At 41.0% G+C, this 21609-nt stretch overlaps 1 protein-coding gene across 14 annotated transcripts in view; it reads right to left on the bottom strand.

Annotated features, from left to right (window-relative positions):
• Positions 1 to 21609, bottom strand: part of DOCK3 (dedicator of cytokinesis 3) — a 504996-nt gene that overhangs the window by 330996 nt on the left and 152391 nt on the right. For all 14 annotated transcript variants that reach the window (XM_021068831.1, XM_021068838.1, XM_021068839.1 and 11 more), the window contains one exon: positions 699 to 795. In XM_021068831.1, the coding sequence (XP_020924490.1) occupies positions 699 to 795 (97 nt within the window). The remainder of the gene's footprint in view (positions 1 to 698; positions 796 to 21609) is intronic.

Below are 21609 nucleotides of genomic sequence, written 5' to 3'. Positions count from 1 at the left end.
AAAGTTTCCAGAGGATATGAACTGAGATTCTATTAATCTATTCATTGTTGACTTGGCCAAAAGTATCACATAATACAAATCCTTTAAGCTGTAAGAAAGTGTTCCTATAGCTTCTTGGCCTTTATCTACCACTATGTTCACTATGTAACTCTGAGGTTTGTTCATTAATTATTTAGCATCTGTTTCACGAAAGCTTCTAGGGATACTGAAATGAGTAGGACAGCTAAAATCCTTGGTGTTATGGAACTTACATTCTACTAACTGGAATAGGGTGAAGGGAACTACAGGTATATGAATAATGTGTTCTCTTTTTTTTTAGAACTGCACCCACAGCATATGGAAGTTTCCAGGCTAGGGATGGAATCCAAGCCACAGCTGCCACCTATTCCACAGCTGTGGCAATGCTGGATCCTTAACCCATTACACCAGATCAGGAATCAAACCAATGCCTCCATAGTGACCAGAGCTGCTGTAATTGGATCCTTAACCCACTGTGCCACAAAAGGAACTCCTAACTTATTCTCTTGAGGTTGGACAAAACTCAAGTCTACCATGTTTAATTAATACTGGAAACATATTTTGAAAAACTACAAATATTCAGAAATATAAAAATCTGTGATTAGACTAAGGACAATAATTTTTTTCACTTGGTACAATGGAATTTTCATGATCCAGTAAACTAGTTGTCAACCACTTACCACATAGAGTTGTTTCCACAGACTGGCCCATTCTTGTAGAGTTGCTGTAACTTCAGTCACAATAGAATCTTCAAGTGGAACCACAGTTTCATACTGCCTAGAACCAGAGCCACAACAAACAGCCACATTATCTTTGATAAAATACCAGAATATTGTCTATTGCCCTTTTCAACAAATGTGACTCAAATTTAGAGAGGACAGAGAGAAGATGGCAGAATAGTAGGATGTGAGGCTCAACTACTCCCACAAATACACCAAAAATACATCTATATGTGGAACTATTCATACAGATAATTTTGTGAAAAACTGACAAAAGATCTCAGTATTATGACAGAGCACAAAAAACTTCACAAAACCAGATAGGACAAAAGAAAGAAGAAATAAGAAAGAGACACAAAAGGAAGAGAGAAGGGACCTGTACCCCCAAGAGGTAGCTAGAAAGAGGAAAAGCTTCTGCACCATGGGAAGTTCCCCCACCAGCAAGGATATTGGTCAAAATGGAGGGGGAACTGTAGACAATTGGTGTGAAGCAGTTAAAATGGAAATAATCCTCCACAAATGGTCAGTGCTATAGGCAACTATATACAGTTGCTGGCAGGTGTCAGGAGCTAAAAAATTTTTGGCCTTAGAGATCAGACTCAAAGAGGGTGCTGGGGCTGGCTACATGGGAAAAAACCAGATTTGGCCATGTGGAAACAGCCTGAAGGGACTAGAGTATAGGGTGACTGCAAATTGAGGGCAATGCAAGCAGAGACAATCCAGTCAGGCTTAAGGACAGATGCCATTGGTTTGGGGGTGCTAGAAGGAAGGGCAGGATCCACCACTAGAGCATTGTTCCCTGTGTGCTTACTTTCTCAAGATGTGGGACACTGTCTGCTTCAGCTTGGAGAGCCAACTGGTAGCAGTGGCCATCTAGCATCAACTAGTACGCAGCCCCACCCTTAAGGCTGCAGAGTCTTTAAAGCAGACAGAGTAACCTTCAGGGGGAATAAGACAAGCTCCCAGCTCCTGGTGGCCCCCATGCTAGTGGCACCCAACCTGCACCAGAAGAGTCGCTGGTGATGGTGCCCATTCCCCAGGAAAGAAGTAATCTGCCCAAAAAAAAAAAAAAAAAAAAAAAAAAAAAAAAAAAAAAAGGAGTTCCCGTCGTGGCGCAGTGGTTAACGAATCCGACTAGGAACCATGAGGTTGCGGGTTCGATCCCTGCCCTTGCTCAGTGGGTTAACGATCCCGCGTTGCCGTGAGCTGTGGTGTAGGTTGCAGACGTGGCTCGGATCCCGCGTTGCTGTGGCTCTGGCGTAGGCCGGTGGCTACAGCTCCGATTCAACCCCTAGCCTGGGAACCTCCATATGCCGCGGGAGCGGCCCAAGAAATAGCAACAATAACAACAACAACAACAAAAAAGACAAAAAGACCAAAAAAAAAAAAAAAAAAAAAAAAAAGAAGTAATCTGCCCAACCCAGAGAAAACACAAGGGCCATGGTTTGTGGCTCTGCGGAGCCTCCCTGCTGGTGGCGCCAGTTCCAAAAGAGCTTAGAGAGGACCACTAGTGCCCGTTCCCCATGGAAGCTGTAAACAGCCTGACCAAGAAAAGCACAAGCTCCTGCAGGAGCTCAAAATAGTGGCACCTGATCTGTACCCAAAAGAGATGCGGGCTGCCCAGCTGGAGAAAAGCACAAGTTACAAGGTCCCTATCAGTGGCCCTGCAAAGTGGCACACGTTCCACACCAAGGGAACTGGGGGAGGCCCATTAATCCACAATCTGATCCGCAGTGGCCATAGGGAGCACCCCTACCAGCCACCAGGGAGGGGTAGGGACCACCAGAACTACATTCCTGCAGCTACAGAGAGAGTCTATTAGCAAGAGCTAGGCAGAAGCCTCCCCCAACCCTTTGAGCATTAGAGAGAGATCCCTAGACCAGCCAAGCAAGGGGAGTAATGGCAGAACAGCAGTGCCTGGCCCTACAGCTACAGAGAGCAGTCCCTATAACATTCCTGGCAAAGGGAGGGATGGCAGAAGCAACTGCTGACATTGCAAGCTACAGGAAATAGTCCTGAAAGCTACCTGGTAGCAGGTAGGGTTGCATGAGACACTGCTACCCCGATGTGCTACAAAAGCAATCCTGTGAACTGTGAATCACTGCCACCTGCCTCATAGACTCCATTCCTAGCAGTCACCCAGCTCCAAGAGAGGGACTGTGACACTGCTGCTCCCAACACATGCTATGGATACACGTGAACCACTACCACCTCTGAAGATTCCATGACTGGGCACCTGATACTGCATCTACATTCCTACTGCCAAGGGGATGATAAACAGAAAGGCAGATATTATGAAACGACAAAGAGATGGCTTTCAGACAAAGGAACAAGACAAACACACACACACACACACACACACACACACACACACAAAAAAAAAAACCACCACTAAATGATGAAGAGATAGGCAATTTACCTGAAAAAGAATTCATAATGATGATATGAATGACCCAAGATCTTGGAAAAATAATGGAGACACAGATTGGGAACTTAAAAGAAATGTTTAACAAAGAGCTAGAGGATTTAAACAGCAAAATTAATAGCACAATATGTGAAATGAAAAATATTCTAGAAGGCACCAATAGCAGGACAGAGGCAGAAGAATGAATAAGTGAGGTAGAAGATAGAGTGGCTGAAATCACTGCCACGGAAAAGAATTAAAAAAAGAGAATGAAAAGAGTCTCCTCTCTGAGGAGAGTTTAAGAGACCTCTAGGACAATATTAAACACACTAACATTCACATCATAGGGATTCCAGAAAAAGAAGAGAAAGAGAAACAGCTCAAGAAAATATTTGAAGAGATTATAGACGAAAATTTCCCTAATATGGGAAAGGAAACACTCACTCCAGTTGAGGAAGCACAGAGAATTCCATACAAAATAAACACAAGGAGGAGGCCGATCAAGATGATGGAAGAGTGGAGTTCCCGTCGTGGCGCAGTGGTTAACAAATCCGACTAGGAACCATGAGGTTGCGGGTTCGGTCCCTGCCCTTGCTCAGTGGGTTAACGATCCAGCGTTGCTGTGAGCTGTGGTGTAGGTTGCAGACACGGCTCGGATCCAGTGTTGCTGTGGCTCTGGCGTAGGCGGGCGGCTACAACTCCAATTCGACCCCTAGCCTGGGAACCTCCATATGCTGCGTGAGCGGCCCAAGAAATAGCAAAAAGACCAAAAAAAAAAAATTTAAAAAAATAATAATAATAAAAAAGATGATGGAAGAGTAACATCTCGATCACATTCTCCCACAAACACATCAAAAAAAACACATCTACATGTAAAACAACTTGCACAGAACATCTAGTGAATGCTGGCAGTAGAACTTAAACCTCCAAAAAGGGGATGAAACTCTTGACATAACTGAGTAGAACAAAAGAAAAAGAGAGAGAGAAGGAATCAGGACAGGACTAGCATTCCTAAGAGGGAGCTGTGAAAGAGAAAAGGAATCCACCCTCTGAGAAGCCACCTAATCCACCGGGAGATCAGCTGAGACAGAGGAATCTCAAAGTCTCCGAGAAAAGCACAGCAACTGGACTGAGGAGGGCAAAGTAGTGTGAGAGTTGCAAAGATCATCTGAACCATCGTCCTGGACACCACAGCCTGAGATGCTTGGGCAGGGGCTGGGCCCTGAGACTTAGGCTCTGGAGGTCAGTTCTGGGGAGAGGACTGGGGTTTGCTGTGCGGGGACAGCCTGAGGGGCTAAGGAGAGGTGTGCCACGGGCAGGGGAGGTGTGTGCTACAGGCTGGGGAGTGGAATGCCATGGCAGAGGGAACCCGGGAGAAGGTCTGGGCCTACAGGAGAAGCAAGGCACCATTGTTGGGGAGGGCGAGAGGAGAAGGAGCGGACTGCCACAGAAATCTCCCCATGCACATGTGTGGGCTCTCAGAGGGCAGAGCAGCTCTGACAAAGGGCTACAGGAGACTGGGTGCTTCTTATGTGGGCTGTGGGTGGCCAGGAACCTCTTGTGTGGGCTGGGAGCAACAGGGGGCTAAATGCGACATGGTACCTCTTGCATGATCTATAGGTGGCAGGGACAAACTGTGGAGCTCTTCTTGGAGGCCGGAGGGAGGCATGACCTGCCACCACTGGGAGTGGGCTCTGCCTGCAGCCCCAGTCACTTCAGCAATTGGCAAAAAAAAAAAAAAAAAAGCACTGCAACCAAGCACCACACGTTGTTGCTCTCATGCCCCTGGGAACACACCTGCCCTGCAGCTGCCACTGCCAAATGCTCTGGGTGGCACCCAGATGCTTGATCACTGTCCCTTCCCCAAACCCTACAACTAGGAGCAGCTGGTGCAGCACCTCCTGCATGGGTTTGGTGGGACAGGGTGCTTCCTGCACAGTCTGCAGGTGGCAGGTGCAAACCACAGCAGTTATCACTGACTCCAGAAGTGGGCATGGCCCGACACCACTAGGAGTCCATAAACAGGCACCACCTGCAGCCCCCATTACCTCAACGGCACCACAGAGAAGGGCACTGTGACTGAACACCACCTGTTGTTGCTCTCAAACCCCTGGAAGCACACCAGCCCAGTTGTTACCACTGCCCAAACGCTCTGGGCAGTGCCCACATGCTTGACCTCTGTGACTTTCCAGGATCCTGCAACTAGAAGCAGCCAGTATAGCACCTCCTATGTGGGCTAAGTGAGATGGAAGGCTTCCTGTGTGGTCTGCATGTGGCAGGAGCAAACCACCACAGTTATCACTGACTCCAGAGGTGGGTGTGGCCTGCTACCACTAGGGGTCCCTGAACAGGCACCACTTGTGGCTCCAATCACCTCAGAGGAGGGCATGCAATTGAACACTACCTGTTGTTGCTTTCACTCCCCTGGGAACTCACACACCCTGCTGCTGCCACTGCCAAATGCTTTGGGCACCTTGTCAATCTGCATGAGGCTCATTACCAATTCCCAGGGCCCTACAACTAGAAGTAGCCAGCAGGTCCTTGCTGCTGTTAAGAGCCCACAACCAGGCACTGACTACTAGCCCTACTCATTGCCTCCTTCTCCCCAGAAACACACTCAGCACCCTGGGAATAACAGCCTGCTCACACCAAAGAAAGAGACAACAAATGTTCAAACTGCCATGTCAAAAATAAATAGTAACCCCCCACAAAATATAAGGGGGTGCACTTGCATAGGAGTAGCCCCCCAAGACTACAGTATGGCTTCCCTAAACACACAGAAAAAGAAAAACATAAGCAAGATGAAGAAGTTCAAAGACAACTCCCAGTTAAAGGAATGAGAGAATTCACCTGAAATAGTAAACGATGAAACAGACCTCTGCAGTCTGACAGGCATTGAGTTCAAAAGGGAGATAGTGAAAATACTGAAGGAATTAAAGCTGAATATCAATGAATTAAAAGTGGATATAAAAAGTAATGCAGATTTCTTTTTAAAAGAACTATAATATATAAGAAGGAATATAGAAAAATTAGAAAATTAATTTCAAGAGATGCAAACTGAGCTAGAGGCACTAAAGAGGAGAATGAATAATGAAGAAGAATGAATTAATGACTTGGAGACAGAATAATGGAAATCACCCAATCAGGAGAGCAGACAGAAAACCAAATGAAAAAACATGAAAGCAATATAAAAGATCCATGGGATAATATAAAGCAAGCCAATCTACACATAATAGGAATTCCAGAAGAAGAAGAAAAGGAAAAGGGGATTGAAAATGTATTTGAAGAAATTATGTCTGAAAACTCCTAATCTAGGGAGTGCCCATTGTGCTGCAGTGGTTAACGAATCCAACTAGGAACCATGAGGTTGCAGGTTCGATTCCTGGCCTTGCTCAGTGGGTTAAGATTCCGGCACTGCCGTGAGCTGTGGTGTAGGTTGCAGACGTGGCTCGGATCCTGGGTTGCTGTGGCTCTGACATAGGCCAGCGGCTGCAGCTCCGATTGGACCCCTAGCCTGGGAACCTCCATATGCCACGGGAATGGCCCAAGAAATGGCAAAAAAGACTAAATAAGTAAATAAATGAAAACTCCAAATCTAAAGGAAACTAATACCAAGATACAGTAAGCACAGAGGGCCCCAAACAAGTTGAAGCCAAACAGGCACACAACAACGTCATATTATAATAAAAAAGGCAAAAGTTAAAGAGAAGATTCTAAAGGCAGCAAGAGAAAAACTAAGTATTAATTATAAGGGAACCCCCATAAGGCTATCAGCTTATAGGCCAGAAGGGAGAGGCAAGATATATTTAAAGTTCTGAAAGGAAAAAATCTGCAGCCTAGAATACTCTACCCAGAAAAGACATCATTTCAAATAGAAGGGGAATAAAGAATTTCTCCAACAAACAAAAGCTAAAGGAGTACAGCAATACTAAACCCATTCCAAAAGAAATACTAAAAGGGCTTCTCTAAATAAAAAAGTAAGAAGAAACAGGATGAGGAAACCACAATTGGAAAGCAATCACTTAAATAAGCCAGCATATAGATCTAAAAGAGGGGGAAAAAAAAAAAAACTACTGCAAAAGCGATGATAAATACAAGGAACAGCAAAATGATACACATGAAAATGTTAAAAAAGGAATACAAAATTACAGGATGTAGGTAAGGAAAATAAGAAAATATAGATACATTTTCTTTTTAACAATGCCTTTGAGCCTATATGACCATCAGGCTAAAGCAAGCAGATACAGGAAGGGGTTAACATACTTAAACAACAGGGCAACTACAAATCAAAACCAAACATTGCATTCACAAAAACTAAAAAGAAAAATACTCAAGCACAAAATAATGCAAACCAACCAACCAAAAAAAGAAAGGAAAAAAGGAGAAATATAGACTCAACTGGAAAACAAGATTTAAAATAGCAATAAATACATATTTATTAAAAATTACCTTAAATGTCAATGGACTGAATGCTGCTATCAAAAGATGCAGAGTGGCAGATTGGATAAAAAAGTAAAAACTTACAATCTGTTGTCTACAAGAGACTCACCTTGGGGCAAAGGACACATATAGATTGAAAGTGAGGGAGTGGGAAAAAAAATATTTCATGCCAATGGAAAAGACAGAAAAGCAGGAGATGCATAATCATATCAGACAAAATAGACTCTAAAATGAAGGCCATGAAGAGAGACAAAAAAAGAACACTATTTAATGGTGAAAGGATCCATTCAAGAAGAGGATATTACAATCGTCAATATATATGCCCTTAATACAGGAGTACACAGGTACCTGCAACAAATACTAAGAGACATAAAAGGAGAAACTGATGGGAATACGATCATACTAGGAGACTTTAACACCCCACTCACATCAATGGATAGATCCTCTACACAGAAAATCAATAACACAACAGAGATCCTAAATGACACAATAGAAAAATTAGACTTAATCAAAATTTTCAGGACATTACATGCAAAAAAATCAAAATATACATTCTTCTCAAGTGCAGATGGAACATTCTCAAGGATCAATCACATACTGGAGCACAGGTTAATTTAAGTGTATAGAAATTATTTCAAGTACCTTCTCTGACCACAATGCTATGAAACTAGAAATCAACCACAGGAAAAGAAATGAGAAAAAACTAACTACATGGAGACTAAACAACATGCTACTAAAAAACCAATGGGTCAATGAGGAAATCAAAAAGGAAATTTAAAAATACCTCAAGACAAATGATAATGAAGACACAACCACTCAAAATCTATGGGATGCTGCAAAAGCAGTGCTCACAGGGAAATTCATAGCAATATAGGCATTCTTCAAAAAAGAAGTAAAATCTCAAATTCACAACTTCACCTAAATGAATTAGAAAAAGAAGAACAAATGAAACCTAAAGACACAGAAGGAAGGAAATCATAAAGATCAGAGAGGAAATCAATACAATAGAGATTCAAAAAACAATAGAAAAAAATCAATAAAACCAAGAGCTGGTTCTTTGAAAAGGTAAACAAAATTGACAAACCTCTGGCCAGACTCATCAAGAAGAGAGGAGAAAAAACCTAAACAAACAAATTTAGAAATGAAAAAGGAGAAATCACAATGGATACTATAGAAATACAAAAATCATAAGAGAATAAAAAAGAACAATTGTATGTCAACAAATTTGACAACCTAAAAGAACTGGACAACTTTCTAGAGACATATAGACTGCCAAAACTGAATCAAGAAGAAATAGATCTGGAGTTCCCATCATGGCTCAGCAGACAATGAACCCAACTAGGAACCATGAGGTTTCAGGTTCAATGACAGGCCTTGCTCAGTGGGTTAAGGATCCAGTGTTGCATGAAATATGGTGTAGGTCACAGACACAGCTCAGATCCTGCATTGCTGTGGCTGTGATGTAGACTGGCAGCTGTAGCTCTGATTCGACCCTGGGCCTGGGAACTTCGATATGCTATGGCTTTGGCCCTTAAAAAAAAAAAAAAAGAAGAAGAAGAAATAGATCAACTGAACAGACTGATAAATAGAAATGAAACTGAATATGTAATAAAAAACACTCCCTACACACAAAAGTCCAGGATCAGATGGCTTTACAAGTGAATTCTACCAGACATACAAAGAGGAAATTATACCCACACTCCTTAAACTTTTCCAAAAGGCTGAATAAGAAGGAACACTCCCAAAGACATTCCATGATGCCACCATCACCCTAATGCCAAAAGCAGACAAAGATACTACCCAAAAAGAAAATTGTAGGCCAATATCTCTGATGAATATAGACGCAAAAATCTGCAACAAAATTTTAGCCAACCAAATCCAACAACATATAAAAAAGATCATACACCATGACCAAGTGGGATTCATCCCAGGTTCACGAGGATGGTTCAACATACATATATCAATTGACAACATACACCACAATAACAAAAGAAAAGTCAAAAACCACAGGATCATCTCAATAGATACAGAAAATGCACTTGACAAAGTCCAACATCCATTCATGATAAAAACTCTTACCAAAGTGTGTATAGAGGGACCATAACTTAATATAATAAACGCCATTACGACAAACCCACAGCAAATATAATACTCATGGAGAAAAGCTGAAAGTCTTCCCACTTAAGTCTGGAAAAAGACAAGGATGCCCACTGTCATCACTTTTATTCAACATAATATTGGAAGTCCTAGCCATAGCAACCAGACAAACACAATAAATAAAAGGTATCCAAATTGGATAAGAGGTAAAATTGTCACTGTATACAGATGACATGATACTACATGCAGAAAACCCTAAGGACTCAAGCCGAAAACTACTTGCACTGATCAACAAATTCAGCAAAGTAGCAAAATATAAGATTAACATTCAGAAATCAGTCACATTTCTGTATACTAACAATAAAATATTAGAAAAGGAATACAGAAATACAGTATCTTTTACAATTGCAGCCCAACAAAATCAAATACCTGGGAATAAACCTGACCAAGGAGGTTAAAGACTTATATGCTGAGAACTATAAAAGATTAATGAAGGAAATTAAAGAGGATTCAGTGAAATGTAGATATTCCATGTTCCTGGGTTGGAAAAATTAATATTGTAAAAATGCCATACTATCCAAAGCAATCTACTATCAATGTGATCCCTATCAATGTGATCCCTATCAAATTACCCATGACATTTTTCCCAGAACAAGAACAAAAAATCCAAACTATGAAAGACCCAAAATTGTCAAAGAAATCCTGAGGAACAAAAACCAAGTAGGAGGCATAACTCCCCCATACTTCAGGCAATAATACAGAGCCACAGTAATCAAGATAGTGTGGTATTGGTACCAAAACAGACACAGAGACCAATGAAACAGAATAAAGAACCCAGAAATAAACCCAGACATCTAGGGTCAATTAGCCATTGACAAAAGATGCAAGAATACAAAATGGGGAAAAGACAGTCTTTTCAGCAAGTGGGGCTGGGAAAAACTGGACAGCCACATGTCAATCAATGAAACTGGAACACACAATCATACCATGCACAAAAATAAACTCAAAATGGCTTAAAGATTTAAATGTGCTACAAGACACCATCAAACACCTAGAAGAGAACATAGGCAAAACGTTATCTGATATCAACCATACAAATTTTTCTCAGGTCAGTCTCCCAAAGTAACAAAAATAAAGGCAAAAATAAACTAATGAGACCTAATCAAACCAACAAGCTTTTGCACAACACAGGAAACCATTAAAAAAAAATAAAAGACAACCTACTGAATGGGAGAAAATAGTTTCAAATGATTCAACTGACAAGGGCTGAAACTCTAAAATGTACAAACAACTTATACAACTCAACAGCAAAAATGCCAACAGCCCGACTGAAAAATGGGCAAAAGACTTGAACAGACAGTTTTCCAGATAAGATATACAGATGGCCAACAAACACATGAAAAAATGCTCAACATCACTGATTATTAGAGAAATGCAAATCAAAACTACCTTGAGGTACCACCTCACACCAGTCAGAATGGCCATCATTAATAAGTCCACAAATAACAAATTCTGGAGAGGGTGTGGAGAAAAGGGAATCCTCCCGCACTGTTGGTGGGAATATAAACTGGTACAACCACTATGGAAAACAGTATGGAGGTACCTTATAAAGCTATATAAAACTACCATATGACCTAGTAATTCCACTCTTGGGCATGTATCCAGACAAAACTTTCCTTGAAAAAGACACATGCACCCGTGTGTTCACTGCAGCACTATTCACAATAGCCAAGACATGGAAACAACCTAAATGTCCATCAACAGATGACTGGATTAAGATGCACTATAGATACACAATGGAATACTATTCGGCCATAAAAAAGAACAAAATAATGCCTTTTGCAGCAACATGGATGGAACTAGAGACTCTCATACTAAGTGAAGAAAGTCAAAAAGAAAAAGACAAACACCATATGATATCACTTATATCTGGAATCTAATATATGGCACAAATGAACCTTTCCACAGAAAAGAAAATCATGGACATGGAGAATAGACTTGTGGTTGCCAAGGGAGAGGGGAAGGAGTGGGATGGACTGGGAATTTGCAGTTAAAAGATGCAAACTATTGCTTTGCAATGGATAAGCAATGGGATCCTGCTGTATAGCACTGGAAACTATGTCTGCTCACTTGTAATGGAGCATTATAATGTGAGAAAAAAGAATGTACATGTGTATGTGTGACTGGGTCACCTTGCTGTGCAGTAGAAAATTGACAGAACACTATAAATCAGGTATAATGAAAAAAATAAAAATCGGAGTTTCTGTTGTGGTGCAGCGGAAACGAACCCAACTAGGAAATATGAGGTGGGTTCAATCCCTGCCCTTGCTCAGTGGGTTAAGGATCCATCATTGCTATGAGCTGTGCTGTAGGTTGCAGATGTGGCTCAGATCTGGTGTTGCTGTGGCTCTGGCATAGGCCAGCAGCAAAAGCTCTGATTAGACCCCTAGCCTGGGAACCTCCATATTCTGCGAGTACAGCCCTAAAAAAACAGACAACACAAAATTTTAAAAAAAATCATTATAAAAAAATAAAAATCAGACATATAAAATTAAAAAAAATAAACACAAGGAGAAACACAGCAAGACACATACTAATTGAAATGATCAAAATTAAAAACAAAGAAAAAATATTAAAAGCCACAAAGAAAAAGCAGCAAATCACATACAAGGGAACCCAATAAGGATAACAGCTGATTTTGCAGTAGAAACTCTACAAGTCAGAAAGGACTGGCAAGATACATCTGTGGTGATAAAGAGGAGGAACCTAGAGACAAGAATATCCTACACAGCAAAGTTCACTTTCAGCAATGATGGAGAAATCAAAAGTTTTACAGAGAAGCAAAAACTAAGAGAATTCAGCACCTCCAAACAAGGTCTACATCAAACTACTAAAGGAACTTCTCCAAGTGGAAAAGGAAAAGCAATAACTAGAAACAAGAATACTACAAATGAAAAAGCTCACTGGTAAAGGCAAAGATAACATAAAATTTGGAAATCACCCACTGACAAATATGACATAACAACTAGCAAGCGTGAGAAGAGAGGATAAATACAGAACATTGGAAATGCATTTGAAATTAAGAGACCAGCAACCAGAAACAATTCTGCACATATAGATGGTTAAGAAAATGACAATAAGTACATAACCATCCATAATTACATTGGATGTAAATGGATTAAATACTTCAACTAAAAGACATAGACTGAATGGATACAAAAAAAAGGCCCATATATATGCTGCTTATAAGAGTCACACTTCAGATCTAAGGACATATACACACTTAAAGTTAGGGAATGGAAGAAAACATTACATGAAAAAAAAATCACAAAAAAGCAGGAGTAGAAATACTCACACCAGACAAAACAGATTTAAAATAAAGAAGGTCACAAGAGACACAAAAGGATATTACATAATGATTAAAGGATCAATACAAGGTGAAGATAGATATCATAATTGTAAACATGTATGAACCCAACATAGGAGTACCACAATATATGTGGCAAATACTAATAGACATAAAAGGAGAAACTGACATTAAAACAATAATATTGGAGGACTTTAACACCCCACTTACAGCAATGGACATATCAAACAGAAAGAAAATCAACAAAGAAATATAGGCCTTAAATGATGCACTAGACCAAAAGATATTAACATATTAACATATTATTATTATTGATATCTTTAGAACTTTTTACCCCAAAGCAGCAAAATACACCTTCTTCTCAAGTGGACATGGAACATTCTCCCAGACAGATCACATCTTGGGGCCACATGTCAAACCTTGGTAAATTGTTTAGAAATTGAAATCACTTCAAGCATTTTCTCTGATCCCAACGCTATGAGACTAGAAATCAACACAGGAAGAACACACACAAACAAAAACTCCTGTAATCTAAGCAATATGCTACAAAACAACCAATGGATCACTGAAAATCAAAGAGAAATTCACAGATACTTAAATAACAATAAAGACACAACAATTTAAAACCTATAGAAGAAGAGATGGGATTAAGATGGTGGAATAGAGGGACTGGAGCTTAACTTCTCTCCTAAAAACAACAAAATTCACAACTGAAGGCTGAGCAATCTTCAACCAAAGGGACAAGAAACCTTAAGATATCCTACCGCAGAAGACAAAGAGACGGCCACATCAAGAGGTAGGAGGGGCAATTACACGATATAAACAACCCCATACCTCGCGGGTGGGAAGCACCACAGACCGGAAACTAACTGGTTCACAGAGACTCACCTATAGGAGTGAGAGTTCTGAGCCTCACATCAAACTCTCACGTGTGGGGATCTGGCACTAGGAGAAAGAGCCCCTGGAGCATCTGGCATTGAAGGCCAGTGGGGCTTGTGCACAGGAGCTCCATGGGACTGGGGGAAACGGAGACCCCATTCTTAAAAGGCGCACACAGACTTTCACATGCACTGGGTCCCAGGGCAAAGCAAAGTCTCCATGGGAATCTGGGTCAAACCTGAGAGTGCACTTCTTGGAGGACATCCTGGGAAAACAGGGGTGAACGTGGGTTGTTGTGAGGGAAGGACATTGAGAGCAAAGCTCTGGGGGATATTCAGCAGCGTGCCTTTCTCTGGAGGTGGCCATTTTGGGAAAATCTGGCCCCACCAGTCAGTCAGTCAGCACTGAGAAGCCCCAGGCCAAACAACAATCCAGGTGGGATCAGAGCCCCGCCCCTCAGTAAACAGGCTGCCTAAAGACCCCTCAGGCACACAGGCCCCTCTAATCCAATCCAGAGACTAAGCCCCACCCACCAGAGGGATAAGAATCAGCTCCACCTACCAGGGGGGAGGCATCAGCACCTCCCATCAGGAGGAAGCCTGCAGCAAGCCCCCACAGGGACTTCAGCCACAGGGGGGCAGACATCAGAAGTAAGAGAGGCTACAATACAACTCTATTATCTGTAAACAGGTCACCACACCAAAAACCTATAAAAATGAAAACACAAAGAACTACAACTCAGATGAGGGAGAAAGGGAAAAACCCAGAAAAACAGCTAGGCGATGAGGAGAGTCTCAGCCTCCAGGAAAAAGACTTGAGACTATTGATGCTGAAGATGATGCAAGACATTGAAAATAAACTGGAGGCAAAGATGGATAACTTACAAGAAACACTGAGCAAAGAGACACAACATATAAAACTTAAACAAGAAGAGATGCAAAATACAATCACGGAAATAAAAAATTCACTAGAGGCAGCTAACAGCAGAATACAGGAGGCAGAAGAACGAATAAGCAAGGTGCAGGACAGATTAGTAGAAATTACACATGCAGAACAGAAAAGAGAAAAAAGATTGAAAATAAATGAAGAGAGTCTCAGAGAACAATGGGACACTGTGAAACGCACCAACATCCTTATTATAGGGATGCCAGAAGGAGAAGAGAGAGAGAAGGGGACAGAAAAAATATTCCAAGAGATAACAGCCAAAAACTTCCATAACAAGGGAAGGAATCACTCACTCAAATCCAGGAAGCACAATGAGTACCATATAAAATAAACCCAAGGAGGAATACACCACGGCACATACTACTCAAACTGACCAGAATTAAAGACAGAGAAAACCTTGAAGGCAGCTAGGGAAAAGAAACAAATAACATACAAGGGAACCCCAATAAGGTCATCGGCGGATATTTCAGCAGAAACTCTGCAGGCCAGGAGGGAGTGGCATGATATACTTAACGTGAAGAAAGGAAAAAGACCTCCAACCAAGATTACTCTACCCAGCAAGGCTCTCATTCAGATTTGAAGGAGAAATCAAAAGCTTCACAGGTAAGCAAAAGCTGACAGAATTCAGCAACACTAAACCAGCCTTACAACAAATACCAAAGGAACTTCTCTAGGCAGAAAAGAAAAGGCTACAACCAGAAACAAAAATTCCACAAATGACAAGGCTCACCAGTAAAGGTATACATACAGTAACGATATGAAATCATCCATGCGCAATTATACCACCAAAGTCAGAAATCACGAGAAGAGGTGGGTACAAATGCAGGACAGTGGAGATGAACTTGCAATTAAGAGACCAACAACTTAAAACAATCTCACATACATACAGACTCTTAAATCAAAACTTCAGAATAACTGCAAACCAAAAATCTACAGCTGATACACAAACAAAGAAAAATCAACTCAAATACATCACTAAAGATAGTCCTCAAACCAGAAGAGGAGAGAACAAGAGAAGAAGGGAAGAAAAAAGAGCTGCAAAAACAAATCCAAAACAGTTCATAAAATGGCAAGAAGAACATACATATCAATAATTACCTTAAATGCTAATGGACTAAACGCCTCAACCAAAAGACACAGACTGGCTGAATGGATACAAAAACAAGACCCATCTACATGGTGTCTTCAAGAGACCCACTTCACTTCTAGGGACACATACAAATCGAAAGTGAGAGGATGGAAGAAAATATTCCATGCAAACGGGGATCAAAAGAAAGCTGGAGTAGCAATACCCACAACAGACCAAATAGGCTTTAAACTGAAGAATATTTTAAGGGACAAAGAAGGTCATTACATAATGATCAAAGGATCAATCCAAGAAGAAGATGTAGCAATTTTACATATCCACGCACCCAACGCTGGTTCACCACAACATATAAGGCAACTGCTAACAACCTTAAAAGGACAAACTGACAGTAACACAATAATAGCGGGGGACTTGAACACCCCACTTACAGCAATGGACAGATCACCCAGGCAGAAAATCAATAAGGAAACACAGGCCCTGAATGAAGAAGCATTAAACCAGGTGGACTTAATAGAGATTTATAGGACATTCCATCCAAAAGCAACAGAATACACATTCTTCTCAAGTGCACATGCAACACTCCCTAAGACTGGTCACCTCCTGGGCTGCAAATCCAACCTCGGTAACTTTAAGAAAACTGAAATCACGTCAAGCATCTTTTCCAACCACAACGCTATACGAAGGGAAATCAACGACAAGAAAAAAAAAAAAAAACTGCAAAAAACACAAACACGTGGAGACTAAACAACATGCTACTAAACAACCAAGGGATCACTGAAGAAATCAAAGAGGAAATTAAAAAATACCTAGAAGCAAATGACAACAAAGATACGACACTCCAAAACCCATGGGATGCGGCAAAAGCCGTTCTAAGAGGAAAGTTTGTAGCAATACAAGCCCACCTCGGGAAACAAGAAAAAGCTCAAACAAACAACCTAACTTTACATCTAAAGCAGCTCGAGAGAGAAGAACAGTCAAGACCTAAAGTTAGTAGAAGGAAAGAAATCATAGAGATCAGAGCAGAAATCAATGAAAGAGAAACAAAGAAAACCATAGAAAAGGTCAATGAAACGAAAAGCTGGTTCTCTGAAAAGATCAACAACATCGATAAACCCCTAGCCAGACTTACCAAGCAAAAAAGAGAGAGGACTCAAATCAATAAAATTAGAAATGAAAAAGGAGAAGTAACAACGGACATCACAGAAATACAAAGGATCATAAGAGACTGCTATATGCAACTATACGCCGATAAAACGGAAAAGCTAGAAGAAATGGACAAATTCTTAGCAAAGTACAATCTTCCAAGACTAAACCAAGATGAAATAGAAAAGATGAATGGACCCGTCACAAGAACTGAAATTGAAACTGTGATTAAAAAACTTCCAACAAACAAAAGTCCAGGACCAGATGGCTTCACAGGCGAATTCGGTCAAGCATTTAGAGAAGAGCTAACAGCTCTCCTTATGAACCTATTTCAAAAAACTGCAGAGGAAGGGATACGCCCAAACTCATCCTATGAGGCCACCATCACCCTGGTACCAAAACCAGACAAAGATTCCACAGAAAAAGAAAGCTACAGGCCCGTTTCACTGATGAACATTGATGCAGAAAATCCTCAACAAAATACTAGCAGACCGCATCCAATGATACATTAAAAGGACTGTACATCATGATCAAGTGGGATTTATCCCAGGGATGCAAGGGCTCTTCAATATCCACAAATCAATCCGTGTGATACACCACATTAACAAACTTAAGAATAAAAACCATATGATCCTCTCGACAGACGCGGGAAAAGCCTTTGACAAAATCCAACACCCATTTCTGATAAAAACCCTTCAGAAAGTGGGCAGAGCGGGAACCTACCGCAACATAATAAAGGCCATATGTGGCAGACCCACAGCGAACATCATTCTCCATGGTGAAAAGCTGAAAAGAATTCCCGCTGAGATCAGGAACAAGAAAGACAAGGATGTCCACTCTCACCACTACTCTTCAACATAGTTTTGGAAGTCCTAGCCACAGCAATCAGAGAAGTAAAAGAAATAAAAGGCATCCAAACTGGAAAGGAAGAAGCAAAACTACCACTAGTTGCAGACGACATGATACTATACCTAGAGACTCCTAAAGACTCTACCAGAGAACTGCTAGAGCTCATCCACGAATTTGGCAAAGTCGCAGGATACAAAATTAATACACAGAAGTCGACGGCATTTCTATACACTAATAATGAAAGAGCAGAAAGAGCAATCAGGGAAGCAATCCCACTTACCATCCCATCCAGAAGTATAAAATACCTGGGAGTAAACCTACCTAAAGAGACAAAAGGCCTGTACTCTGAAAACTATAAGACACTGGTGAAAGAAACCAAAGATGACACAAGTAGATGGAAAGACGTACCATGTTCTCGCATTGGAAGAGTTATTAATATTATCAAAATGACTATACTACCTAAGGCAATGTACAGATTCAGTGCCATCCCTATCAAAGTACCAAGGACATTTTTCACAGAACTCGCACAAACTATCTTAAAGTTTGCCTGGAAGCACAAAAGACCCAGAATAGCCAAAGACATCCTGAAAAAGAAAAATGGAGCTGGAGGAATCAGGCTCCCGGACTTCGGACTATACTACAAAGCTACAGCCATCAAAACCGCACGGTGCTGGCACAAAGACAGAAATATAGATCAGTGGAACAGGACGGAAAGCCCAGAATTAAACCCACGCACCTACAGCCAACTAATCTATGACAAAGGAGGCAAGAATATACAATGGAGAAAGGACAGCTTGTTCAATAAGCGGGGCTGGGGAAACTGGACAGCCACATGGAAAAGAATGAAATTAGAACACTCCCTCACACCATACACAAAAATAAACTCCAAATGGATTAAAGACCTAGATATAAGACCAGGCACTATGAAACTCTTAGAGGAAAGCACAGGCCAAACACTCTCGGACATAAACCACAGCAGCATCTTCTCAGATCCACCTCCTAGAGTATTGACAATAAAAGCAAAAATAAACAAATGGGACCTAATCAAACTTCAGAGTTTCTGCACAGCAAAGGAAACCCTAAACAACACGAAAAGACAACCCACAGAATGGGAGAAAATCTTTGCAAGTGAAGCAACTGACAAGGGATTAGTCTCAAAATTTACAAACACCTTCTGAAGCTCCATGCCCAAAAAAGCAAACAGCCCCATCAAAAAAAGGGCAGAAGATCTAAACAGACAATTCCCCAAAGGAAGACATACAGATGGCCGAAAAACACATGAAAAGATGTTCCACATCACTCATCATTAGAGAAGTGCAAATCAAAACCACGACGAGGTACCACCTTACACCAGCCAGAATGGCCACCATCAAAAAGTCTACAAACAGTAAGTGCTGGAGAGGGGGTGGAGAAAAAGGAACCCTAGTACACTGTTGGTGGCATGGTAAATTGGTGCAACCACTGTGGAAAACAGTATGCTGATTCCTCAGAAAACTAAAAAGAGAACTCCCATTTGATCCAGCAATCCCACTCCTGGACATCTACCCAGAGAAAACCATGACTCGCAAAGACACATGTACTTCAGTGTTCATCGCAGCACTATTTACAATAGCCAAGACATGGAAACAACTTAAATGTCCATTGACAGAGGACTGGATCAAGAAGAGGTGGTACATATACACAATGGAATATTACTCAGCCATTAAAAGGAAAGAAATACCCACATTTTTAGCAACATGGATGGACCTAGAAATTATCATGCTGGAGTTCCCATCGTGGCGCAGTGGTTAACGAATCCGACTAGGAACCATGAGGTTGCGGGTTCGGTCCCTGCCCTTGCTCAGTGGGTTAACGATCTGGTGTTGCCGTGAGCTGTGGTGTAGGTTGCAGACGTGGCTCGGATCCCGCGTTGCTGTGGCTCTGGCGTAGGCCAGTGGCTCCAGCTCCGATTCAACCCCTAGCCTGGGAACCTCCATATGCCGCGGGAGCGGTCCAAGAAATGGCAAAAAGACAAAAAAAAAAAAAAAAAAAAAAGACAGTTTTGAAACATTTTTCTCTAAGGAAAGACCATAGCACTGCCCAAGCCCTGCTTAGATTAATTTTTAAAAATAATTTGTGCCCTTTACATGTATCAATAGTACAAATTAGCTCATGCTCTGATGGAAATAGGTTGGGTGAGGCCAACTCAGACATTGGATTCTGAAATCTGTTCAAAGCTCTTCCTTGTATTAGTGGAACGTTTTCTTAGAAACTAGTTTCCACTGAGGAATTCTGGATGTTGTAGAGAAATTCTGATCCTGGAAAAAGAAAGGTACTGGCTTTTCTTCAATTGCCTTGTAAGCAGTATTCATTATGGTGCCAGTCTCTGTGCTAATCACCAAAGATTTATCAGTGAACAAAAATGGACAGGGTCCCTATCTTCGGAGAGCTCTTATTTTCATAGGGAATTAGACAGACAAATAATCACAACAAATAGATACAGACAGTGAAGAATCTAGGAAAGAAATTAAAGTGTACAATCAGAGATTTTAGCTAGGGGATACAACTTGAGAGGATCAGTGAAGTCTTTTCTAAAGAAATGGCAACATCCAAAAGATGTAAAAGGGTCATGACAGGAAAAGTGTGTTGTGAAGGAGAACCAAGTATGGTGGCACCTGCAGAGAAACATTATACAAGAAGTCGCTGAGGTGGAAAAGAATTTCACATATCTAAGAACTTTAAGGCTGCTATGACTGAGAAGCTATTATGCACCTTTCCAAATGACACTAAAGATATCAGATCTTCATGCACGTAAAATGAATGAGAAGATATTGAAAGTTGAGGCCTGACTTGACAATATTTTTATAATGTCTATGCCAATTGCGAGGGCTAATGAAATATTTTCTGAGACCAAAGATGTCATATTCTGATATGCTGACATGTATGGAACATATAATTTGATTTGTTAGCCAAAGACATCATCCATTTGGAAATAGCAAAGGAAAACTTATTTCACAATTTAGCATTATCATTTCTTTACACAGCAAGAGACATGACAAATAACTAATGTGTTCAAAGGTGACTTACTGTAATAATATTGAGCATCAATGAATATATGTTACTTGATTATGTCTTGTATGGCTTTCTTTTTTATTTTGTGTGATTTATTCAAGCAGATAAAAAGAATCATCTTGGAATGATGCCAGAGTACTATCCATATTCATCAAATTTATAAGCTGATTCTTTAGTGCAAGGATAAGAGATTTAAACTTGACATTATGGAAATAGACATGGGAGATATTATAAGAGTGTTTTGTTCAGTAAGATTAATGCAGAAACGTACAGGATAAGAGTTCCCGTCGTGGTGCAGTGGTTAACAAATCTGACTAGGAACCATGAGGTTGCGGGTTTGATCCCTGGCCTTGCTCAGTGGGTTAAGGATCCGGCGTTGGCATGAGCTGTGGTGTAGGTTGCAGACACGGCTCGGATCCCGAGTTGCTGTGGCCCTGGCATAGGCTGGAGGCTACAGCTCTGATTAGACCCCTAGCCTGGGAACCTCCATATGCTGCAGGTGCAGCCTTGGAAAAGGCAAAAAGATAAAAAAAAAGAAAAAAAGAAAAAGAAAAGAAAGAAATGTATAGGATAAACTTAAAAATTTCTTGAAAAAAGTTTCATTCACTAG

The sequence above is a fragment of the Sus scrofa genome, chromosome 13, assembly GCF_000003025.6.
Source record: "Sus scrofa isolate TJ Tabasco breed Duroc chromosome 13, Sscrofa11.1, whole genome shotgun sequence".
NCBI classification, from domain to species: Eukaryota; Metazoa; Chordata; class Mammalia; order Artiodactyla; family Suidae; genus Sus; species Sus scrofa.
The sequence above is the reverse complement of the archived record's forward strand: the minus strand, read 5'-3'. Positions and strand labels throughout refer to the sequence as shown.